The sequence below is a fragment of the Saccostrea echinata genome, unplaced genomic scaffold (genome assembly GCF_033153115.1).
Source record: "Saccostrea echinata isolate AGI-Se365-2 ecotype Australia unplaced genomic scaffold, CSIRO_AGI_Sech_v1 ptg000054l, whole genome shotgun sequence".
NCBI lineage: Eukaryota > Metazoa > Mollusca > Bivalvia > Ostreida > Ostreidae > Saccostrea > Saccostrea echinata.
Window position 1 is genome coordinate 55,539,828 of NW_026889803.1, and position 27,114 is coordinate 55,566,941.

The following is a 27,114-nucleotide window of genomic DNA, read 5'->3' on the forward strand; positions in this document are numbered from 1 at the left end:
CCGGACATTACCTAAATTAAATTAATGGTCGTAAATTAACGATAGATGGCGTTATGGAAACCCAAGGGATATAACTCTGCAATTGTCCAAAATTCTTGAAAGTACAATTTACATTTTACGAGCTGACAAATCGCAAGTTCACAAATATAACATGTTCTGCATTGACATATTTTGTTCAAGTTATTCACACAAACCAAAATACTGGTACACGGGGTACATTTATACAAATTGGTCAGAGGTACATACATGTATACATGTATACAATACGAGAAAATGACAGAAAATAAATAAATATTTTTTAAAAAGGCAGAAGGAAATATATCAAGGACAGACAGCATCATAATTTTTTGAAATAAACATAGTTTTTTCAGGATTTTTTTCGTTTTTAGTTGACATTATTTCCATAAATTTAACAACATTCGGCCTAAAAGAATAATAATTGCCTAGTAATTTTTTCTTACATTAACCAAAGCTTTACATTCTTAGTAGGATAAAACTTGCTGCGGATATTGCTATGGACATTATGAACATTTCACTCTAAAACATGATAGTTCGTCCTTCGATACCGAAGATGACCATAATTTCATCTCGTCTGTTTCTATGTTTTGCTGTGAGTGCGGAGATGGCTGACAAGACCAATCTTCGCATGGAACGTCCTTCCACAAACTGGACAAGAAGGTCCGGATGGAATGTCGACAGACGCTTCTCTCTCTTTGCGCTTTTTACGTTTATTTTCTGATAGGTTGATGCTCTTTTCCTGGTACAGGTTTGCCCCCATCTTCACGCTTGAGCGCCAGACACTGCGATCAAGTGCTAGGTTTTCCCATGTGGTAGGTTCAATATGGAACAGCTTAATGGACACTTTTAGGGAATCTTTGTAACGTTTTTGTGACCACCCCTGGAACGTGTACCATTTACTAGCTCGCCGTTAAGAAGCTGCTTCGGGATGCGTGTGTCGTCCATTCTACGAACATGTCCGGCCCAACGGAGTTGACTTGACCGTAGCAAGGTGTCGATGCTGTACATTTTTGCCCAGTTAATAACCTCAGTATCTGGGATTTTGTCTTGCCATCTGATGCCCAATATTTTCCGGAGAACAAACTGTGTGGAAGTGGTTTAGTTTCCTGGTGTGTCTCTGGTACACCGTCCAGGTCTCACATGCGTAAAGTAGAGTTGTCAGTACAACTGCTCTGTACACACTAAGCTTTGTTGCGACGGTAATGCCTCGACGGCCCCATACTGCTTTGTTTAGGCGGCCAAAGGCAGAACTTGCTTTAGCTATGCGTGAGTTGACTCCATCGTCAATGTGGACATTTCTGGATAGTGTGCAACCAAGGTATGTAAACTTTTCCACAGGGTTGAGGCGCTCAGATTTGATGTAGATGTTAGGCTCAGTGTAAGAGCTGTTTGGTGCCGGTTGGAACATGACTTCAGTTTTCTTAGTACTTATTGTCAAACCAAAGTTGTCGCAAGCATCCGAAAACCTGTTCAGACTTGTTTGCATGTCAGCCTCTGTTGATGCATTTAGGGTGCAATCGTCTGCAAACAGAAAATCCCTCAGTCTTTCAATGTGGACCTTGGTCTTCGCTCTCAGACGTTGCAGATTGAAGACCCCCCCCCCCCGTCCGCACGGTGTCTGATGTCAATGCCTGGATCATTATCCGAGAAGGCATCTGTCATCATAGCTGTGAACATCAAGCTGAACAACGTTGGGGCAAGAACACAGCCTTGTTTGTCCCCATTTGTGACCCCAAAAGGAGCAGATTGGTTGCCATCATCAAGAAAGTGGGCCTGCATGTCATCATGAAATTGACGCACCATGTTGATGAATCTTGGTGGGCACCCAAATTTCTCCATTATTAACCATAAATCTGTTCTGTTGACGGTATCAAAAGCTTTTGTGAGGTCTACGAACGTTGTGTATAGGCTGCTGTTCTGTTCCTGGCATTTTTCCTGCAGTTGTTTGGCAGCAAAGATCATGTCCACTGTTCCACGGCCTGAACGGAACCCACACTGACTTTCTGGTAGTAGCCCATTTTCAAGGTGGCGAAGAAGTCTGTTCAGAATTATACGTGCAAGAATACCTCTGTGGTTATCACAGGAATTTATGTTGCCTTTACGCTTGTAGAGGTGGACTGCTGGACTTTTGCGAGAAGCGCTGACTTTTACAGTCGAAGGCTTTCTTTGACATTTAAACCTGTGTTATGTACGGAGGAACGAAATTGATAAAAGATAACAAAACATTAATAGGGGTTATAGATATGGTTTTAGGAGGCGCTAACATGATTACCCGATATACAAATTATACAAGAGATGATGAGAAGTAGAATAACAATATTTAAGAAACGTTTTTCCTGAGGAGTAGTATCTCCTTTTAATCTCATATGCTGAAGGAATCAAATAAGAAAGAACAAAATGTTCCGGAAGGGGAACTTGGCAAGAGTTGGTCAGGGTGGAAAGGGTATGGGTTGAGAATATGGTGGTTGCAGTTCCCTACCTAGACAACGTAATATATGCTTTGAAACGGCCCATTTTTACCTTGTAAGTAATTGTTCATCTAAATATTTATATCGCAAAAGAGCCTCCGTACATTATCTTAACGTAAAAGTAAGCCGTCGATTGTAAAAGTCAGCGCTTCTCGCAAAAGTCCATTGAGGCATCTTTTAGGTCCGGTGGTAGGGTTTCATTTTCCCACATTGACTGGAAGAGTTTGATCAATTTCTGAATCATCAGTGGTCCAGCATATTTATAAATCTCGGCTGGAATAGCGTCGGCTCCGGGAGCTTTGCCTGTGGATATTTGCTTTATAGCTTTCAGAGTCTCCGTGGCAGATGGAGGGTCGTCAAGTGCTGTGTCGATTGGGATCTGAGGTAGACGATTTATGGCATCGTTGCTGATTGAAGATGGCCTGTTTAGAACCGAATTGAAATGCTCTGCCCACCTGTCAAGAATACCAGGCTTATCAGTAATGAGTTTGGTTCCATCAGCTGATAGCAGTGGTGATGTACCAGCAGGCTGAGGTCCGTACAGTATTCTAATGGCTTGATAAGAAGCATTTGGAATTGTGGGTGTCAGCATAACCCTGGATTTCTTCGGCCTTTTAGCTAAGCCATCTGTCTTTCATATGCCTTAGTTCAGTCTGCACTCTCTGCTTCATTTGGTGATGAGCAGCTGTATTGGCTGGAGTCTTGTTCGAAAGGTTTTGCTTTAAGAGCCTGTTCTTTTCTTCAAGTAGTTTGTCTATGGCCTCATTGTTTTCATCAAACCAGTCTAAAACATAGGGGATGTCGCAGTACATAGTGTAGTGGTTGAGCGCTCGGGATACCCTTGTCGAGATCGGGAGATTCCCGTTCAATTCTCTTTCTCGGCGCTGCGAACCAAAGACAGTTAACACGGGGTACAGACTGTTTCTTCCCCAAGCATTAAATATGAAAGTCATTGGTCTTTAAAAAAAAGCGAGGTCCCCTGTCATAGTAGACCTCACTGATCGGCTGATACGGCCCGTACGCGCCATGCACAGGTCAAAGGATGATTCTCTTTAAGGTCGTTTTCCAGTCTAATGAAAATGAAATGAAAACTTTTAAAAATGTAATTCTATGTACTAGTAACTTTCATCCCTCTATTTTATGATTTTGGTGCTTAATTTTCACCATCGATCATGCGAGTTACTTGATTTAGAGATAAAAATGGCGGTCAAAAAAAGAAAAACTGAGGGTATGCCTATTCCATGTAGTCATGTTTATTTGCTTGTTTTTAAAGGGTACAAGTAAAATTTGTTTATAAGTGTAGGAAACGTTTCTAACTAAAATAATATCTGTAAAAAAAAAGTTTCAATTAAGGATTAAATAAACTTTTCATTACGTTAATTGTGTTGCATTTACATTTTATATAGTTTGAATGTAATCTTTACAAAATGCCCACCGTTAATGTCTTACTCTATAAATTAACGTTAATAAATTTAATAATTAAATTCATTAAATTAATAAATTTCCAAATATTTTTTTTATTTTGATTAATTATTTCATATACCATATACATGTAAGATAAAATTGTTATTGTGATTGATTGATTGATTGTTTGCTGTTTAATGTCCCATTCGAGAATTTTTCACTCATATATAGACGTCACCGTCTAGGGCCATTGAGCAGTGAGGGTTCTTTACCGTGCCAACGCCTACCGTGACAGGGGACCTCGGTTTTTAAGGTCTCATGCGAAAGACCCGCGTGACTTTCACTTCCAGTGCCGGGCGCTTGGCGAAGGAACAATCACTACCTATGTTAACGTCTTGGGTTTGATCGGATCGGCGAACGAGAATCGAACCCGGGCATCCCGATCACGAAGCGAGCGCCCTACCACTAGGGTACCGTGACTGGTCTTTCTTATTCTGAATTGTTTCACAAAAAATAATCCTTAACACACAGGATTGCCTAATCATATGAGCACTCGGTACATAAAACTGAAAAAGATTGCTAAGCGTACACCGGTATATAAAATGAAAAAAAAAAATCTGTTATTTTTTTTCTTTATTTAATATACGTATTTCTAATATTTAGATATATCGACGAAGCATTGTCAATTAACAATGGTTATTTCCATTCTTATGTCGATACGATATATCTCGGTGAGCTTGAAATACCACAGATACCACAGAACCTGACACATCTGTTTCATATTTGGATATTTTACTAAAAAAAAAACGTTAATGGTTGTCTAACAACCAAGCTTTATGATAAACGTGATGACTTTAACTTGTCAATCGTCAACTTCCCTTACTTATGCAGCAATATACCTTCATCACCTGCATGCGGAATTTATATCTCTCAGTTGATTCGATGTGCAAGAGCATGCTCTACGTATGAACAATTTCTAAAACAAGGGAAGTTATTGACAAACAAGTTGATGAAACAAGAATATCAGCAGTCTCGTTTAAAGTCGTCATTTCGTAAGTTCTATGGTCGATACAATGACCTTGTCGGGAAATACAATTTATCATTAAGTCAAAAGCTGACTGACGTTTTTCATGCTAATTTTTAGGCCATTATTTACACACTGAATTGTCGACGGATTTTTCCGCTATTTCCCGATCATGACCGGCAGGGTATGCTCACTCCTCCAGGGCACCTGATCCCACCTCTGATGTTTTAGAGGTTCGTGTTTGCTCTGCTCCAAAATTTGTATTGTTTAATGGACTTTTGAGCTTGAATATACTCTTCGTTATCTTCATATATTTCATACAATACAAATGGTGAATTATAGAATACAAATAAAAAACATACAATACAAATTTAAAAAAATACAATACAAATGAAGATTTATAGAATACAAACAAAAATTTACAATACAAATGGAAAAATATAGAATACAAATAAAAATTTTACAATGCAAATGAAAATTTATAGAATACAAATGAAAAAGTTTACAATAAAAATGGAAAATTATACTATACAAATGGAAAATATTGAATATTGCAACGTTTGACATGCCATATCGATGTAGTTTAGCAGGAGGATGCTCACTACGTGATCTGGAGACCAACGGGTTCGATTCTCAATCAAAACTAAGGTGTTCAATTTTTTTGCTTTGCGCGCGGCATTATATGTGAAAGTCATGGGTCTTTTGGATATTGCATTAAAAACGGAGGTCTTGTGTCGTGGTAGGAATTGGCACGATTAAAAAACGTGTAACGTATAATGTGTATTTTTATTTTAATACAAAAATGAGCTTAGTGGACTTTCGTATTACGAGATTTATGATATAATGTGGGTAGAATTTCTTATAAAATGTTTGTTTTAGGTAATTTTTCGAATTGGTGGTATGGATTTTATCACAAATATATTTACATTTCCAATGTCTTTGTCCGAGATAAAATTACAAATTGTAAAAACACTTTATTTCTACATAAATCTGCTGGTTCATCGATAGTCGCGGTTAAAAAAAAAACGTGCGAGGCGGGACAAATAGAGACAGAAGCTGGGCTATTAGAAATTTGCAGAATCAGGAGCATGTATAAATATAAGGAATAACTGTCAGATTTTTTGGATTCATGACGATGATCAATCGATTGGCTTGCGTGATAATTTTATGCATAAACGCCTTCATGCAAATTATCTCGCAAGCCACTCGATTGATCACATCATGAATCCAAAAAATTAGACAGTTATTCCTTAAATGACATTGATAGATAATTTTATGAGAAAAAAGTCCAAACGTCCCGGGGTCTATATCGGGGGAGGGGCATGGTCCTGTCCTCAAGCACCTGTGGTTTTGACTACAATAAAGGGGGCATCCGCCTTTCAATGAACATTTTTTTTTATACTAAATTAACGTTTGGGGGGGGGAATGGGGGAAGACTCCCACTTCCGATACTTGTCAATGATTTCGTATTCTTGTATTTTGACAGGCGCCCTGAAAAAACTTTATTTCGTCTTTTGATAGCACCCCCAAACTCTTCAACGAAGAAGATAAAAAATTCAGTAATACATGAAGTGAAGGACTGCGGTTTTACGTAAGCTGGGTGAATACATCTTCATTTAAAAAAAAAAAGAAGGGTCTGACAGTATGTCAGATGCTGCAGTGAAACTGGCCAAATCAGCCGTAAGCGCATTTTTATTTGATTTAGTTTAATAGTCATGTTTGCTTGCTGTGTGTCACTGTGTGTGTTGCATAACCCTGTCGGCTGAGTTTGTGTACTTTTTCTTTCCACATCGTTATCTTTTGTCCAATGTTATAACATAATTTAATAATTTTGCAATTTAAACAGAGTTTCTAGAATGTACATCATTGCAAATTTTTAAGCACCAGGTTCAGGGGCTATACAACTTAGACGAGCTCATTTAAGTTAATCCGAGATTCCTCTGACTCTAACCCCTGCTTTTATATTTTGACATGTGCACAGGAGCCCCTGCACATGTCAAAATATAAAAGCAGGGGTTAGAGTCAGAGGAATCTCGGATTAATCTAAGTTTCACTTTTCCACTAGGCCCTATTTTTTCCTCTAGTTAAAATGAGACTGAGATCAAAAGTGAGCTCGTCTAAGTTGTTCCCCAGTTTTTATTGAACGTGACAAAATGATTATATTCTCAGTGGGTCACCTCAATCAAACAATCTTGAAGCCTATGGCAGTCACAGCCTTTGCATAATGTATATTTGTAAAAAATGTCATATAAAAAAACACATTTTTTATTTCAGAAGCGGCTAAAAGACATGGCAATTATAGTTTGTGGGGCCTCCATTACATTTGCTGGATACTCTATTTATGAAGGAAATGAGAAGTTTTATCGTGAGATCATAATGCCCCTTACACACAAATGTTTTGATGCGGAGACAGCTCACAGACTTGGAGTCCTAGCAGCCAAGTATAATATTGTTCCCCGTAAGCAGACTAAACCAGATTCACCAATTTTGGTATGTTTTTTTTTCACACCAAAAGAAAATAAAAAAGATACCCTGCATGTGCATCCTTTACAGGATCTTCAAAAATAAATTTCAATCAACTCTGTATATATTGTCCAACTGCAACTCTTAACTCTCTACACTGAAATCTGTTTACAACTTTTTTCTTCAAGCTATGCAAATTGAGATAATGAAGGTCACATTATTAGTTATATATACTTATGATATGTTGACCTCAGCTGAGATTAGACTTGACTAGATATTTGAACTGACATCTTCTTCAACAAAGGCATCAGTTCAAATACCCAGCCAAGTTAAATCTCAGCCAAGATTATTCAGTAGGTCTAACGAAGGTCAAATAGCTTGTACCACCAACTGTGTCTTTGTAAACTCTAAGTGTGCATAAGGGGGGGGGGGGGGGGGGGGGAGTCTGCTCCTTTAGGACTAGAGAACCTGCATACACCTCCTACTGACCATACAGGCTCTCTAATCAGTGAACCATTGGGCCAGTGTGATAATTTTCATTACACCTTGCTGGACTTAAAGATCTATTCCTTAATAAAAGATTAATGCTTCACAATGTCAAGAGTTTGCAGGTACATATATATACATGTATCTACATATTTTTTTAAGCAAATTCATTCTTATGCAACTTTAAGTTCAAGTGTAGCTTTTATGGATATCAGCAATTTATGTTAACTGAAGAAATATAGTTGTTATGCCTAGGGAATGTATAAAAAAAAATCTGTACAATGAAAATGATTACCGGTATGTTTTTAGAATTTATTGACAAAAATTTTAAATCTGCCACTTGTTTTGACCCTTGACTGATTTCAATATATTCATCTGTAAAGAAAAGCAAATAGGCTTATTGCATGAAAACTAGAAGGATCATGGTTGGTTGAAGTCATCTCCTCTTGTGCACAACCTGCACATGTACATGTAAGTTTGATTAACATGACATGCATTTTATGGTAATTTGTATCATTGAGCAAACTGGTTTTGTGCCAAGATGCACCATTAAAAGTTCTGTGACTTGTAAACCTGGAAATATTAGTTTTAAAATTAAAATGCATTTCAAATAGGCAAAGAGTTACTGCGTACTGGTTGAGACTTTCAAATTGCCATTGCAATATAAGGAGAGAAAATAACTGGTAAGTCATCTTATTGCAACTTAATACAACTGGGCTTCTGTAATAGATTTTCATCTTTGTGTTGCTAGACTTTTAGGTTTATAAACAGGGGCATTTGATTGAGCAAGAGGTGGATTTCCAGTTATGATATCTGCTGCTTTTTCTGCAATCATGATGGTGGGAGCATTCAGATTTCCACTGACAACACTGGGCATGATGGAGGCATCAACAACCCGTAATCCCTCCAGGCCATAAACCCTCATAGTTTCAGGATCAACAACTGCCATGGGGTCTGAATCAGCTCCCATCTTACAAGTACAAGAGGGATGATAGGCAGTTTCACTCATGTTGCGATTAAATTCATCTATTTCTTTATCGGATTTTACATTTTCTCCAGGGGTGAGTTCGGGCCCTCTATAAGGGTCAAATGCTTTCTGTTGAAAAAGTTCCCTAGTCAACTTAATGCAGTCTCTCATCTCCCTTATATCTTGTTCAGTTGTTAAGTAATTGGGTACAATCCTCGGATGTTGCTTGGGGTCAGAGGACTTCAGCTTGATGAACCCTCTGCTTGTGGGCCTTAAGATTTGTACATGTGCTTGGTAAGCATGCCTATCTCCAGACTCTCTTCCATGGTCATTAATTATTGATGCTAGGAAATGATACTGAATATTAGGATGTTCAATACCAGCCTCACTACGTATAAAAGCTCCTGTATCAAAGTGATTGGTTGCTCCATCTCCTGTTTGCCAGAGGAACCACTCCAGGCCAATCTTAATCATTATGTGAGGATACTTCCACTGAGCTTTATAAAGCGTGATTGGTTGTTTGCATTCTTGCTGTAAAATAACCTCTACATGATCTTGCAGGTTCTCACCAACTCCTGGGAGGTGCTGAATGACTGGAATGTCTAATTTGCGAAGGTCGTCAGCATTTCCAATCCCAGAAAGCATCAGAAGCTGTGGAGAATTGACTGCCCCACCACAAAGAATGATTTCTTTTCCATAAACTCTTTGAGCATCAGATCCCTTGCCATATTCAATCCCCACAGCTTTTTTACCATCAAATATGATGCGTCTGGCTAAGACTCTATTTTCTGTTGTCAAGTTAGTTCTGTTTTTTATAGGATGTAAATAGGCTGCTGCAGCACTGCATCTTTTACCTTTGTGAATGGTCATATCCATCCACCCAAAGCCTTCTTGTTGGAACCCATTTATGTCTTCAGTCATGGGATAACCAGCCTGTACACCAGCATCAATAAAAGCCTGATGTAGGGGGTTCTTTGACTTTCCATGCAGAACATGAAGAGGGCCTTCCCCACCTCGATAGTCATTTGCTCCAAGGACATGACATTGAGCTTTACGGAAATATGGTAAACAATTGGCATAAGACCAGCCTTTGGCCCCCTCTTTTTCCCATCTATCATAGTCAAAGGCATGTCCTCGTACGTAAACCATGGCATTGAGGGAGGATGACCCTCCCCAAACTCTCCCACGAGGCCAATACATAACACGATTGTTCATGCTCTTTTCTGGTTCAGTGTGGTAGTACCAGTTGTATTTGTCATCACAGAGATTGTACATCAAAGCAGCAGGCATATAAATCTTCCAGGAGTCCCAGTGCCACAAGTCTTTTGGCCCTACCTCTAGTAGAAGAACCTTTTTGTTTGGATCTGTAGTCAGACGATTTGCAAGTGTACAACCAGCAGAGCCAGCTCCAACAATGATATAGTCATATTTCTGACTATTAGAAGCTAGCTGTGCCAAATGAGAACTTGATGTACTAAAATGTCTACGAGGTTGATGCAGATGTGAACCCGGCGCTGCAGGGGTAACATTTCCAGTCGAAGTTTTCTCATTTTTGTCCTTTTTTTGTTGCCCAGGTTCATTTGCTTGTTTATCTTCTTTGAGGATTACATCAAGGAGGCCATCTATACTGGGAAGAAGGCAGTCAGCATGTGGTTTTAGTTCTTCTTCTGTCCCTATCCCTGACAACACTCCAATTCTCTTCATCACAAATGCTGACTCCCCCATTTGAAGATCACCCATAGAATCCCCTACCACAACGGTCTTTTCCGGACTCACATGCAACTCATCACAGATCAGCAAAGTGTTATGACCTGAGGGACGGGGTTGAGAGATTGGGTCATCTCCACAAATTAGCATGTCTATATAATTAGTCAGACCCAGGTTCATCAGGTCCAACACAACAAATTCCCTTGGTTCTCCAGTGTTTATGGCAATTTTAACTCCCTTTCGCTTCATCTCTCTAAACATTTCTTCCATATTGGAACACAGCGGGGTTGGCTCTGACTTCAAGATGAATTCTCCTTCCTGCCAGATCTGGTTCACGAGTATGATTGCCTCCTGATAGGAGATTCCCTCCCTCCTTAAGGCCTCTACAACAACCCCTCGGGCCTCAGAGGGTGTTCCCTCAGTCAGGACCCCATGCATCATCCTTGTTGAATCTTTATTTAATCCCAGAAGCTTGGTCAACTTTTCCATCATATCTAGGCCTGTCATACTCTTCAGCCTTGAAAACATAAATAAATATTAGGCTTTAAACCCATGATCCACTCAAACAATTAAGAAATTAAGCAATTAAAAAGTCTCTCTTTGAGAACTACAGAAATATTAGGAACAATTTTCTTATTCTTTACCTTGAACAGAAGAACTCCACAAACTTTGGGTATTTCCTATGTATGCAGATAAGCGTTCCATGCAGATCAAAAATCACCAGGTCTACTGGACCTTTTTCTGTGGCAGGACTTTGATTATGATCTTTTGGTTTCACCAGGAGCCTTTTATTTGATGAATAAGCATAAGAACTCTGCCAGTCTTCAAATGGCATAATCAGTGGCAGTATGTCCTCAATGTCCTCAACAATGTGGTCAGCATGGGGCAATAAGTCCCCAGTCTGCCCCACCCCACTTAAGACCCCCACACTCCACCCAAGCTTGGCAGACTTCCCTAGAAGCATGTCTGTTTTGGTGTCCCCCACCATAACTGTGTCTGCTGGGTCTATCCCCAACTTCTCACAGATTTTGAGAGCATTGTAAGGAGAAGGCTTTGGTTCTGAGTCAGGATCATCTCCACATATCACATATTCAAAGTACTCTGTGAGGCCAAGCTCATCTAGTAGTTCATCAGTACCCTTGCGATTGTCTGATGTAATAAGGGCTATTTTGACATTATTTTTTTGTAAGATTTTGAACAGTGTTTCAAGTTCTCCTAGTTTTTTGAGTTCCTCAGGATTTCTGACATTCCCCTCTGTCCAAACATTTTCAAGAATTTTCTTCACATCTGCTTCATTCATCCCTTCTTCCACCAACATTTTAGTCATTTCAACCTATGATGGAAAACGTGCAATATAGAAACAGTTATACTTCTTGTAATCAATAATTCAGGTTTTACCTCCATATTTATCTAATATTTAATAAATGAGGAATTCCATTAACCATTTCAGATGAAACAAAGTAGAGCAGTATATTTATTTGAGCACCTTGATTTGGGGTGTAGTTGCCTCAGCTAACATACCAGGTACCAGTTTCTGCTGTTTAGTGCAGAACCCAAGGATGTCATACAGTTTGTTCTCTATCCCTGACAGGCCAGTTGCCTCTTGGACCCTAAATGGTAAAAAAATGCAAGCATGAATATTTATTTATAAATCATTTACAGCTGTACATGTACCTTTTTAGGTTGCAAAAAAAACCACAACTTTTATGACACATCTGCAGGTTTAGTAGAAACTCTGAGAATGGAGGAGTTATCTTTCTTCTCTTCCTACTGTTTATCTGTCAATTTTCTTTACTTTTAGGTTTTTTAAGCCATAACTTCTGCAGCAGACTAACTGCAGATTTGTAGCTCTCTAGGCTGTGAATTCTGGGATGGACAAGCAGAAAAAAACCTCATCTATCTAAAAAAATTTCTGACTAGAGTATATGTATATAGATCTACACCTACAGCCAAAGAAAAGTGCTTCCAGCCTTTTTTCCCTGTAAAGTGTATAGCCTTACTTTAATACAAACATGATGCTGAATGTGAATATCAAGATTGAAGATTGCAGTACTAAGTAGAACATTAAATAATGGTGACAATTAGTACAATTATTGTCTGTACCTGACCACAAATTTTTTGGTCCAAGGTATCCACAAGGATTGAAAGTCAATAAGAGTGCCATCCTTGTCAAAAATAACCAGTGAAGCCTTCTTTGTTTTATCTGTCCTAAGTTTGACATTTTTAAAGGTACCTCTTCCTCCTGACAAAGTGGTAGATCCAGGGATGAAATGTCTGGCTGTCTTCGGTCTGGGTGCGTTGTCTGTAAAGAGACAGAAATTAGCTTTTATCATCTTGTAATTTTTATCAGAAAATTTTGTACATGTAGTAACCGCTATTGCAAGTATATACTTGTATAACATTCTGTTAAGTTTTGCTTTTAAAATCTTTTTAACTATTATATGGATTGGTAAACTTAATTTTTAATTTTCTTATAATAAAAAATTGACCAAATTATTTAATGTAAGTGCATTAAGGTCAGATGACAAGTTCCTCAATAAATATATAATTTTTCCCAAGAATTAGTGATTGAAGTTTGGGTCTTTAAGATGTTTCCTCTCAAAAAATTGAGGTACATACCAGGCATTTGAGCTAGCTGCAGAACTGTAGCTCTCTGCTTGAGAAAATTCAGAGAGATCTGTCCAAATTTCTCAACCAGAGAGCTACAGTTCTGCAGCTAGCATTTGAGCAAGATTCCAGAGGATGGTGTTCCCTATATAATCCTATTGGAAATCACTTGAATAGCTGATATCACAAATCTTGATTTACATATTTTTAGATTTAGAATTAGACTTAGATTTACATGTATTTTTAGCTGAAGACTTTTTGCCATTATATTTACATTTTTTCCATGATTGCTCCCTCCTGGTCAGTATTGTGTGGACACACCTGGGGTGTGCAAATCTCTGGGAGGAGTGGGTCAAAAATCTGCACAATGTACTCCTGACAAGCATTTCTTCTCTTTTATCTGTTCTCTCTCTTTACCTGCAAGGAAAAGTTGCTCTTGAAAAGTAGTATGAAAAAAGTAATATCACGAAAAGTTAAGTTATACATCATTGTTTTAGAAGAAATCTTCAATCAAAAGGCAAACACTTTTGTGACAAAATTACACTTTTGGAATTCAGTTTTAAGAAATGTTAGAAATAAATCATTTAATGCTGTCACAAGGAAGAAATTACCTAAGCTAGATAATGCACAATCCATATTTTTTTATACTGTGTACTCAACTGACCCAGAAGCTGTAGGTAACAGGTTTCGGAAAAAGTTTGACTTAGAGCTATTTGTCAGGTCTGTAGGAAGCAATTTCAGCTTGGGTGGGTACTTCCAAGCAAAAATTTCTTGACAACCAAAGAAAAAAAAGGTCATTAGATGTTATTATTGATGGGCACTGTGTCCATAAAGTAAGTACATATGTACTTACTATATCTTCAACCCCCCCCCCCCCTCCCTCCCTGGTTCCTACTGCCATGCTTACAGTATTATTTTGTAAAACATAAAAACATAAGTAGCATTTTAGTCAAAAACAAACAAGTTGTTGAAGTTCAGGATTTTATCAGAGGAGATTTCCTAAAGAAGCTGTAGAGAATGGTTTTTATCTGTAGGCTTTTCACATCATGTAAACCTTCAAAACAAGTTATATACTTACATAAACAGTCCAGGCACATGGAATGGAAAGCATTTGATCTCACCTCTTTTTGTTTTTTTTCCTTAAAGAACTATGAATGTGCAATCAGATGCTCATAATTTGGGACATAGTGCTTCTGATAAGATAAACTGTCCCTTCAGAACTTCGTAGGATTAATATGTAGCACACATGCTTGATATGACCGGTACATGTTAACATTTTGGGATATAAACAAATATGACCTCACTGATATTTAAATGACATGTGTGGAAAGAGTGATCAGAGAGATTAACCTCAGAAATAAACTTTAAATCTTTTTGCATAACACGTACATACTACCCAGTATTTGCTTTACAAAGTGGTTCAGAGAATTGGTTCTTCCCTTAAATTGATTTGCATTTTGTTTCTCTTCACATCTGCAAAACTGAATTAAAAGATATGCATAATTAGTTGAGGCCCAAATTAATTTTGCTGTTTTCCCTTTGGTGACTTACATTTTCAACTGCTAGGGTTACAGGGGTGGATCCAAGATTTCAAGTTAGAGAGTGTAAAAATTAAAATGTCAAGCAAACAATAAAAAGGTGTATACATATTCTATTACCTTATCTGTTCACAGATTTGTTCCACTTGGAGACTCAGAAAGATTGATATGGTTGAAGTAGACCATATTCAACAGTTTCAGTTTCAAAAATTTCAATATATGTCCAAAAAAATTCATTTATAAACTTTTTCAGAGAGTACCAAACTAAAATGTGTGCAAGATTCAAAGCTGTGAACCACAGATTACACACTGATGTTTTAATGACAATTAAGTTTTGCTTAATTTGTTTGTTTTGTTTGTTGTTTAATGTCCCTTCGAGAATTTTTCACTCATATGGAGATGCCACCACTTCCCAATGGAGTGCTACAAATTTAGACCTATAACCAGCACACAGGGCCATTGAGCAGTGAGGGATCTTTTTCATGCTAGCACCTAGTGTGACAAAGAACCTCAGTTATATGGTCTCATTCAAAGGACCGACCGTCTCCACACCCCAGTGTGGGATTTGAACCCCCGATGTAAGGATCAACTCCTTACTCCACGACTCAAGAGCAAATGCTTTAACCACTGCGCCATGCGGGCAACCAATTAAGTTAGGTGGTAATAGAGAAAGGTAGATCTCATACAACATACTACACTTCAGTTGTGTTTGGGAGAGAGTTCAGTAATCCTGTGGGACTGACTGCTGGTTTTTATTCTGACCTTTTCTTCTCTATTTCAGTCTTCAGTTGTGTTTGGGAGAGAGTTCAGTAATCCTGTGGGATTGGCTGCTGGTTTTGACAAGGATGGGGAAGGAGTCAGAGGTCTGAAGAAGCTTGGCTTTGGTTTTATTGAAATTGGCAGTGTGACCCCAAAACCTCAGCCAGGGAATCCAAAACCACGAGTTTTTAGACTGACAGAGGATGGAGCTGTCATCAATAGGTAAATGTCTTACAAATATTCAACAATGAATCTTACCCTAGGCCCTTTTTTTAATGAGTTGTTTTTAAGGATTTTTTTTTTTCAAAAAATTGGGTTGGTATTTCATAAAAATGATAAAGTAAAAAACACATAATTAGACCCAAATTTATAAAAGTCATAGTAATACTAGTACACCCCCAACCCCCAACCCCCCAAAATTGAAAACATTTCTTTTAAAAATTCCCTCTTTCAAGACTTGTTCAAATCTCATTTATATTTAATATGCTGATTCTTAATACGATGATTTGGCTAGATTCACTCACTTGACTCCACCTATGTTGGCAATAATTAAGTCAAGGATAAGCAAAGAAGCATGTATTTAAAAAAATTGATATCAACTTCACAGGTGTTTTGTGCAATGAACTAATCCTATAAAAAGAAGTATTGGTCTTCTACTGTAGGTGAAATTCACAAGATATTCAAGCCATATTGTGTACCGTATACAAGCAGTAAATATGGTCATTCAAGTTTTGTTGGTGTTAAAAATAATTTGGTAGCTGGAGTTCAGCATGTGACATCTTAAACATTTATTTTTAAATTAAACAATAGATGGGACATATCAAAAGCTGATAATCCTAAAATTATCAAATTAAATTTTTAAAAAAAAATTTTAAAAGTCTTATTTTTCGTGGTGAAATATTAAAAGAAAAATTCCAAAATTTAATTTTTTTCAAATTCTTGAAATTTGGGTTGGTCGCTATTGAAAAAACAACTAATACCCCTGTAAAAAAAGTGTCCTAAATAAACATATTTGAAATGTTCTTATCTTTGATAGTTTTCAAAAGCTATAAAAAATTATAACTTAAGTCAGTAAAGGTTCTTTCATAATATAATTAGTTCTTTTCAGACAGTACTGACACATTGATGAGTAAAATTTAGAATTTTTATCATTTATTGAATATTTTTCTCAACACTTTGAAATAAAAATAAAAATTTTGAATGCATATATTTGCATATTATTATGGTACATGAAAGTGTATATTGCTATGGTGTGTTTGTAGGTATGGATTTAATAGTGAAGGCCATCAGGCAGTGTATAACCGACTCAAAGACAGACTCTCGGAAGAGAAAGGTCAGTTTCTGGAGATCAGAATTGTCTATCAAAAAGTGCTTCACAGACATGTTAACATACATGTATGTCAAATTTTAGTCATCCTTTGCTTCATCTAAATGAAAGGTCTTCAATTAGTATAGAAAGTATTAAATTTATGCTTTAATGAGCCAATAGACTGTGCAGCATTATATTTTTACAAAGGACTTTATTTGGTAAGGACCAATATCTGCCCCCCAAATCAAACTTTGATGGAAAAATCTATAATTATGTTCTAAATATGGGGGGTATCAGCAGACTTGAGAGCATTACCTATTTTCATCAGCCATGATGTCATTTGTTAGATATGACATCAAGAAGATGATATAAATTCAAATTTTCAATGAAGTGTATCTTACATTGATATTTTGATTAAAACTTATTGAGCTTAGGTCTGCTCCAGCTCTATCTTTTGATACAGTGTGTAGAATTCATATCAATCAAGTATGTGAATATTGTTCTGGAGCAAGCTTTTGCTCAGTAAAGTCTACACTCAAAAATGAACAAATTTTCCTTTATCTTGAAAATAATGGACAATTCAAATAGTTTGTGACGTCACAGAAACAAGCATTGATGATAATTTACTTCAAAACTATAATAATAATTTTTGACAATTAAGAATTTTCATACAATATAAGTGGAATTTTTAGCAAGATGCAAATGTAGAGATTTATCCAAAAAAATTGGTATATATTTTTAGGGAGCAGTAATTTTAGAAAAATATCTATAACAACCAATACAGAATAAATTGTTAGTAATGTTCAATTTAAGCGATCTTAAAACCCTCACTAATAATGCTAAAATTGAAGTCTGATCACTAAAAATTCTGCTTAAAGGGTATACAATTGCATTGATTTTAAGAGATTTTCAAATTTTGCCTTTTATGGGGCACAAATATGCTTTCATCGCATATAGTTCTGTATGTAATTGATAACTTTCTTGCTTAATGTGCTCCAAGTGAGTGAGAGAGACTTTTGATAGTAAGTCTGGAACATGAGCATTGTGATTTTATCTTTTAGATGAATGTCTATTAGGTGTAAATTTGGGTAAAAACAAGACTTCTAGTGATCCAGAAGGTGACTACACACAAGGAGTTCAAAAGTTCAGCAGACTTGCCGATTATCTGGTGGTCAATATTTCTAGTCCTAACACACCTGGGCTGAGAGACTTACAGGGAAAACAAAAGCTACAGAATCTTCTAGACAAAGTAAAAACTTCAATGATGGCATTCTTTTATTTATTTGTTTGTTTGCTTTACGTTTGAAAATATTTCATTCATATTGGGACACCACCAGTTGCCTGCAGAGAGCTACAAATTTAGACCTTTACTTGGCACTGAATAAAACAGACTATAATTTTTATAATTTTTAAAAAAAAAATCCTTTTTTTTTCTCCCCCAATCCATTTTAGCCTCTTCCTGTATCGGAAAAACATCTTTATGCAGGAATAACCTCTGATTTTACTGGCATTGATTTATTTGACAAAACACTGGCAAATGTGAATATTCAAACAGTAAATCTTGTATTTTTCACTAGCAAGACTTAACATTTAAACAATCAAGACATACCGTAATTGTCTTGAAAATATCAAAGAATTATAGAAGCTTACTGTATGTGTACTTAAAAAAGCGGGCTTCATATTTTAGCGGCTTTGGCGCAGATAAAGATACGCTAATTAATGAATACCGCTAAGAAATCATTTATATATACAATATACGGCACGGGCATGTGTAGCTCTAATTCATGATGACGCCAACGACTCCATACCCAGTGATTACACTAAATTTTGAATACGCCAATTTATGTACATGTACAGTATTTCAATCTATTTCTGAACATGAATCCCATATATCATATGTTAGTTAATTGTGCTTTTCCTAATGTAGGAAAAAAATATAGTTTATGACCTGTATATTGTTGTCATGTATGCTTGATTGCTTAATAAATGTATTAACTTTAATTTATTTTTGGATTAACAAGGTGATAGAAAAAAGAGATGAGATGGAGGTCAGGAAACCCCTCCTGGTAAAAATAGCCCCAGATCTGACAGACCAGGACAAATCGGATATTGCAGCTGTGGTCACCTCCAAAAAGGTATCGGAAGAGTTGTCTTCCTTTAAACAGATACTGTACAGTGATTTGTATGTTAATATGGGGATAACGTGTGTATAAATTGTGAGGTAACCTCAATTTTAGAGCATTCCTTGTCTGAAAAGAATAAATTTTTCCAGGGTTATGTAAATGGTTTAATTGTAAGCAACACAACAGTGAAGAGACCAGCTCAATTAAAGAGTCAACATAAAAATGAAGAAGGAGGTCTGAGTGGCCATCCACTAGCAGATTTATCCACAAATACCATCTCAGACATGTATAGGTTAACTAAAGGTATGGCTTGTAGATGTAATAGCATAGTATAGGTTAACTAAAGGTACATCTCGTAAATGTAATAGCATAGTATAGGTTAACTAAAGGTACATCTCGTAAATGTAATAGCATAGTATAGGTTAACTAAAGGTACATCTTGTAAATGTAATAGCATAGTATAGGTTAACTAAAGGTACATCTCGTAAATGTAATAGCATAGTATAGGTTAACTAAAGGTACATCTCGTAAATGTAATAGCATAGTATAGGTTAACTAAGGGTACATCCTGTAAATGTAATAGCATAGTATAGGTTAACTAAAGGTACATCTCATAAATGTAATAGCACTGTAAAGGTTAACACAAGGTATGACTTGTAAATGTAATACACATACCACATGATTGTATAGGTTAACAAAAAGGTATGGCTTGTAAATGTAAAATCACATGTATAGGTTAACTAAAGGTACAGAATATAAATGTAATAGAACATGTATTTAGATGTCAGACTCAATTTACTCTAACATTGGAGTCAGTTTTTTGAAAACTCTCAGTCCAGCATATTTAACTGACATTGATGTGTTCTTACTGACAGAAAACGACAGTTTATCTCATTTTTGAACTGATAAAAAATTTTAAAATGTCAAACCCTTGAAACACTCTGTAAGCATATAGAAGTTTAGTTACATATAAAGGTTTTCTAGGGACTGAGAGATTTAATAAAACAAAATAATTGATGTAGATTGTTTTTATAATTTGTTAGGTACAGTCCCAATCATAGGGGTAGGAGGGGTAAATTCTGGGGAAGAGGCATATAGGAAAATCCGGTCTGGTGCTAGTCTCATTCAGCTCTACACAGCTCTTATTTATGAAGGACCTCCAGTTGTCAAGAAAATCAAGCGGGAACTCGAGGAATTACTCAAGTAAGTACCACAGTAATTAACATTTCTTCTGACTGGCAACCAAATGTAGGTCGTGGTCATTTCTCAGTTTGTAAATGTTTATAGCTATATTGCCATTTAAGAGCCCTCTATTCACTGCACACTAGAGAGTTCTGATTTTGTGGTATTTTTATGCAGATAGAGTGATATGCCTTTTAATCAAGAATAAAATAAATTGAAATGTACAGTTTATTACTTAATTTGCAATCAAATCAAGCATTCATAACACTTTAATAGGCCAAGATGAATAGATAGAACACTTCTTCCCACTTAAGTAAACAACAGTGATTTATGTTCATCAGTACTTCATTGACTTTGAACATTTTTCCTGGGGGTAAATGCAAGGCACCCTATGCTGAAAATGTGATAGATAAGCTCAATGCTTACACCTTTACATACTATAATTTTCTCAATGTCCAAAAAATAGTTTCCTTAAGTGTATAGAGGGTCCTTAAGCTTGTAGTATTGCATAAAATCATATCAACACCAGAGCTGTAAAAAATATAACATGATGATTTTTTTTCTGCAGTATGTACATTTCCACTTCAGTTGTTAAAAGATAATAATCATACTTTTTCTCAATTAGTTTTACTTGTCTGGTTATAAAGCAATTGTAAAATGCAATAAATTACATCACAAAATAACCTTGCATATTTTACACTTGTACATGATATGCATGTTGCTGCAAGGACAATGGCAAAATGACCAACCTTGTATATTCATTTTTTTGTGTGCTAATGTTACTCAATGTACAGAGTACACCTAGAATCTGAGAACTGTTCACAACCCATATTTAAAGAAGTCTGTTCTATTGCAAAAAGAAAACATTTCTGGGCACTTGTATTTCATCAGTTAATTTCTACAGGAGAAGTGTTTTTTTTTTATCTTGTTGCATAATTTTGTCTCTTTTCAGACGTGATGGTTTTAATAACATCTCTGAAGCTGTGGGTGTTGACGTCAAGTTATGATGATTTTTAAATCTTAATTTTTAGGTCACCTGAGTCGCTCAATGACCTATTGCTATCTGTTTTTGTCCATGTTTGTTTGTCGCACGTTGTCTGTTAACATTTGGACATTTTCAGCTTCTTCTCTGGAACCGTTGAACCAGCCAGTTTCAACCAATTTTAGCATATAGCATCTATGTGTAAAGGAGAACAAAAATTGTGAATTTCATGGTTACTCTGCTTTAAGAGAAATTATTCAATGCAAATAATGTAATTGATAGGTAAACTAAATAAAACAATAATGCAAGAATTTTCAATACATAATAGATAAAGTACCTTCATAGTTTTTAATAGTCAGGTAGAAATAAATATTAGATGGTTAAAAAAATGAGACAAAAATACCTTATATACTTTTATGTACATTAAATATTATTCAAAGACTAAGAGGGGCCAGTGATACGTGGGGATCATGCTGGATGTACTTTGTAAATGTTGTGTTTTATGCTTTAAAGCACTGTTTGATGATAGTGATAGGATGTAGATAGCACTGGCATATACAAGCAAGTTTCTGAGTTCTTGCTGATTACCAGTCTAACTATTTTGTTGATCCCTGCACCTTTTTCTCTTGTTTTTATTTTTTGTTATTATATAATTATTTATAATTCCATGGATCCTTTACAGGGTTGTATGATACTCAGGTGACCGTTAAGGCCCTTTGGTCTTTTGTTTGTTTTGTCAGTTGTACATGCATTTGCTAGAATTCATTGTACGGTTACTTTTACATCGGTCCCAATGGGATAATTAATAGGCATCATGAAATAAATGGTTAACTCAATAAGAAACGAATTTTTTGTATGTCTGAGAATATCTCAATAACTGTAAACACTTTTTTTACAATCTCTCTGTTGGAACTGAATCCACCTTTTTTTTTAATTCATGGATATTGATAAAGCAATCACTGAAAAGAGCGAATCTGTAGCTAAAGGTCGTACATAATCCACATGTTTCTGTACTTTCATGTTTTCCCATTATTTCAAAGTAAAGGGTTAGAGATCAATTGTAACAGGCTAGAGGTTGAGGTTTATGAACAAAATCTCTGTGAACCTTATAACAATTATTTTGATGTTTTCTTTTGGTTTTTTTTTCTTCTTCTTTTTAAATTTCTAAGCGGCATTTTTATCAGTTAAAGTGGTCAATTTGGCCAGTAGCCGGTTCTTAAGGAAATCACTGTTGCGGACAGCGGCAGAGTGAATCTTTACTATGTACCTTTCCCACTGATAAATTTCTGAGGTACTACTATTCTTAATTTTAAATCATACTATCATTAGATGTTCTTTGACAAAAAAATCAGCATGCAATACCAGGATTCTGAACAGATATCCTTGGGTATCTTTTTTTTTTTAAGGAAACGTAAACAAAAAAAGTAGTTTTACTTATATTTATTAAAGAATTGATTTAGAGAAAGTGTACAGCATTACCAGGCATAATAAAATTGCACTAAGGTCCTTCAATTATTGGAACTCTCAGATTAAACAGAGAAAAAGTTCAAAACTACGTTGTGTATGTCCTTAAAGGTGCTTAGACACAGATTTGAAATTAATATTTTCTCAAATTTTCTGTATAATATCACGACTTATATATTGCAATAACATTTCACACGAAAATATAATTAAAAACTTATTTTATCTGAAAATTATTGGAACTACGAATTCCGGGACGCGTTTGATTAACACATCTTTGCACTTACACAAATTTTAACTTTATCCTTAATATTTAAGAAAAGAAGCGATTTTGTTATGTATAAATGAAAAATATTACATCTATAATCCAGAAAATTCAGAGTAGAAATGTTCGAAAGCAAAACCATCTCACCAGTATTGTCAATCCGTGCTCTATGATATGTACAGAGTTTAACAAATTGAACACACCCGTGAAACGTAAACTGTTTTTGTAAACAGGGCAGGAGCTCTGTTATTGTTAATGTATACGATTCAGCGGGTGTGTTCAATTGTTAAACTCTACACACACCACTGAGCACGGACTTACAATATTGTGAGTGGATTTTGCTTTCGAACATTTCTACTCTGAATTTTCAGGGTTATAGTTTTAATATTTTTCATTAATACGCAATAAAATTGCCACTTTTCTTAAGTATTAAGAATAAAATAAAAATATGTGAAAGCACAAGGATGTGTCAATCCAACGCGTCCAGAAAATAGAAGTTTTAATAACTTTGAGATGAAATAAGATTTTTATTATATTTTAGAATCAATTGCTATAGCAACATACAAGTCATGAAATTATACAGAAAATTTGAAAAAATATTAACTTCAAATCTGTGTCCAAGCACCTTTAATTAAACCATTCTCGTAGGACATTTGCCCGCTACCATCTAAATATTTTGTTATATTAATAGATTAAATGATTGACGTTTAGTAAAAAAAAAAAATTAAATTTGAAGGTTGATACAAAATATAAATAAGGTGGGTAAACTTTGAACCGTGACGACATCCCCCTCCCCCCTCCTACGGGCTTGTTGATAATGGTTTCAGTTAAAATTCAATTGTGTATAGAAGATAAATGTACATGTAAGATTATCTATTTGTGAGCAAGTTGTCTCATTAAGTTTCATTTTCTTTCCTTCTTATGATCAAGTTTGGATTTGGAATTACGCCTGTATCGCTAGATTTCTGATCGAAAAGTTTTTAGAATTGATCACAATAAGCTACAACGGTGAAAAAAATCCTATTTTTTTGTTTTAGAGAAGAGAAATGAAAGCAAGCGTTAGAGTAGTGAGAAAAAGATATTGAGGATTTGTAAAATGTTTAAGCATGATCTGGACGCATAACATTAAAACGTTTTGATACTGTCTTCCGTCTGATAATTGCACATGTTGTGTGTCTTAATCTGAATACCCCCTCCACTTAAATATGTTGGGGGTTAATTATTTGGTTATAAAAACTCATTATTTTCCCAGACTTTCCCTTTGCATATCATGTTTAATATGTGGTAAATTTTATAACATCAAAGTTTGATCCCGTTGATTGATATCGTAAAATAATGCTGCTACTGTAAATGATTAATTAAACCAGTGATATCAGGAAAGTAGTTGGGGGGGGGGGGGGGCTTACTAGTATTTTTCGAGAGTAATCTTTTGTTGTTAAAATAATCTTTTTATCTAGAGAGAGATTGATAGACCGATCGAAAAAATCTTAATCCAACTTTTTGAACCATGTCATTGAAAAGGAAAATGTTTACTCCATAAAGAAATGGATTTTCTAATCTTTTGACAATTATGCTGTAGATAAGGAGAGATTTGGGAAGGGAAAAAAAGGAAAGACAACTGGGGAGGGGGTAAAAAAAAAAGTTTGTCCTCCTGTCTTTGTTAAGGTATTCTTTATGTTGAAAATGATATTTACAGTCAATGATAATTTTTCATCATAGAATATATATATATATATATATATATATATATATATATATATATATATATTGATACTTAAGTAGGTTGTTTTTACATTCACAAATATACAGTATATGGCTTATAAATAATTATTAATAATGAATAAGAAAGTCTGATTTTGCATAGATCTCAGATGCGCTGAGCTGTGGTGTGTGTAATATTCTAACAATTCGTATGTATATGATTAAAAAACGTATGGAAATTATGATTTTTTTTTTACCCTTTTAAACCAATTTTAAGTAGCATTACCACACCCACACACCCCCAACACACACAGACACTCTCACACACAGAGGAATTCATGGATTTACTTCAGTTGTTCTTACTTTTGATCTTGTGGAGTTATTTTTGTTTTTTCGAAGTAACGAAGTACGGCTTAACCATACCTGTGATTTGCACACCTGAGTAATTTTCACCTGATTTCCGGTATGACATTAAACTGGGTCCCAAATAAATTAACGGTTGAATAATCACTTGTCATTTTATACAGAAATCTTTACTTGCTATGAGTACCAGTTTAACACCTGATTACTCAAGAAAGCACTGAATTCGAAAAAAGGTGAGGCCGGTCATCTTCTGTCCCCGAGCCATAGATCGATTAGATATCAGGACGTCTTTGTGAGACGCTTGGACGTTTTGTTGGATAAGTGGAATATGTGAATATCGGAGAAGACAAACATAGAAAAATCTGGTATTGTGTAATTCAGAAAATCTCAGCGTTCAGAATGGGACTTCTCTCGAGGGGAAAGTTGAGGATCTATCTAGCCATAATAAACATAATTTTCTTCATACTAGGAGGAGCATGTGTGGGACTTGGTGCGTGGCAGGCTGTGGACAAAATCTTCATCTCTGATGTGATTGGATCCGACCTCTACTCTACTGCGGCGTACCTGTTGATTTTTGCCGGGTGCGTCTTGGTCATCATTAGTTGTGTTGGATGTGTCGGCACTGTCATGCAGAATCGACCTATTCTAATATTATACATGATCACTATCATTTTGACCGTCATTTTACTGATCGCTGCTGGGGCAGTAGCTGCTTCATTCCAAAATCAACTTGGGTCAAGCATGATCGAAAACATGAAAAATACCATAAGGTACAAATATGGTAATAATGTGGAAAATAATGCCGAGAACAAGAGAGTTACAAACTCTTGGGATACTCTACAAAGAATGCTAGAGTGCTGTGCAGTAGACAATCAGGGCTGGCAACTCTATAGAGATTCGGAATGGTTTAAACAGGTGAATCCACACAACTATATCCAGATTGACCAGAACACAATCTTTGTCCCAACTTCATGCTGTAGGCACCAAGGAGCATATTCCACAGACGACTGGTTGAGAAATTGTCAAAGAAATCCATACGGACCTCCTAGATACTATACCCCAAATCACAGTGAAAACAAAGCCCTTATCTATGTTGGATGCAGAGAAGCAGCAATGAATTTTATAAAAAATAATATAGGATCTCTTATTGGCTGTGGTTTCGGTTTTGGAATAACTTTAATATTCGGCATTGTTTTTGCATTTTTGCTCTACAGAAATCTTGCTGAGCCATTTGTTCCAGTGGCAACAAGGGAGCATTAATTTTTTTTGTCTTTTTAAGCAAAAATCCAAAAGATCTACAATTTTAATGAACAGTATTTATTTGTAGAGTAATACAGATATTGTATGTAGAGTTGGCATTTATTTATCAAAGGATGTAAATATTTTTAAGTATGATACATGAATATCATCAGTGAAGTTATTTTGTAAGTTGTAATGTGAATATTTTACATTCACGGTTTTATCTACTTAATTCCTCATTAGAACTGTATTGTATGCTCTCTTTGTATAGTGAATGCATCAGGTAAATATGTAACTGAACACTATGATAATGATATCTGAATGTCTGTGTTGTGAGTTTCTTAGCAGGACTAAATTCATCAATAAATAGATGTTTCAAAATATTTTTCAATAGTTATTCTAAAGACGGGAAGATAGGCATGACTCAAGTTATACAAGTTTTATGAAATACCGTCAGCAAGCTAGTCATGTATATATTTAATTCAGGTAAAAGTTAAATACAGGTGGGATTTTAAATTATTCTCAGCTCAGGTGTACATGCACATGATGTATACATCATATCTGAATTTTGTTTTTAAATCTTCCAGACTGATTAAGATGAAAATTTATTATACAGTTGTCTACATATTTAAAAGTTTATTGTTAGAGGCAGCATTTTCTTGCAAGAAAAAAAATTCATTTTAAAGCTATGCATGCAAGATTTTAATGTTTTTCAAATGATATGATACTCAATGCAGATTTTAAATAGATTATTGAATAGATTTTATTGTGATTTGTTTCTTTTATTCATGACTGCCTTAATTATGTGTAAAATTCATAATAAATATGGAATACTTTCAAGAGTTTTTTTTTTTAACTCACCCGAGCCAAAGGCTCAAATGAGCTTTTCTAAAAAAATAAATCTAAAGAACCACAGGGCCAGAAAAGATGAAACTTATGAGTAAGCTTCCTGACGGTGTGTAGATTCAAATTTGTTCAAATCATGACCCACGGGGGTAGGATGGGGCCACAATGGGTGATCATATTCATACATATGACAACAGGAAAA

At 35.6% G+C, this 27,114-nt stretch overlaps 2 protein-coding genes across 2 annotated transcripts; both read left to right on the forward strand.

Annotated features, from left to right (window-relative positions):
* The first annotated feature begins 6,483 nt into the window (after positions 1–6,483).
* On the forward strand, positions 6,484–21,880 carry LOC133172716 (dihydroorotate dehydrogenase (quinone), mitochondrial-like). The gene is made up of 9 exons (XM_061307670.1): positions 6,484–6,594; positions 7,189–7,404; positions 15,464–15,663; positions 16,704–16,774; positions 17,812–17,999; positions 18,772–18,885; positions 19,023–19,176; positions 19,917–20,076; positions 21,008–21,880. Exons 1-9 carry the CDS (start codon positions 6,559–6,561, stop codon positions 21,060–21,062), a joined length of 1,194 nt encoding a protein of 397 aa, XP_061163654.1. The 5' UTR covers positions 6,484–6,558; the 3' UTR covers positions 21,063–21,880.
* Positions 21,881–24,836: 2,956 nt separating this feature from the next.
* LOC133204551 (CD82 antigen-like) lies at positions 24,837–26,811 on the forward strand. Its single transcript, XM_061340299.1, has one exon. The coding sequence runs from the start codon at positions 25,227–25,229 to the stop codon at positions 26,085–26,087; it is 861 nt and encodes a 286-aa protein (XP_061196283.1). The 5' UTR covers positions 24,837–25,226; the 3' UTR covers positions 26,088–26,811.
* The last annotated feature ends 303 nt before the right edge of the window (positions 26,812–27,114 follow it).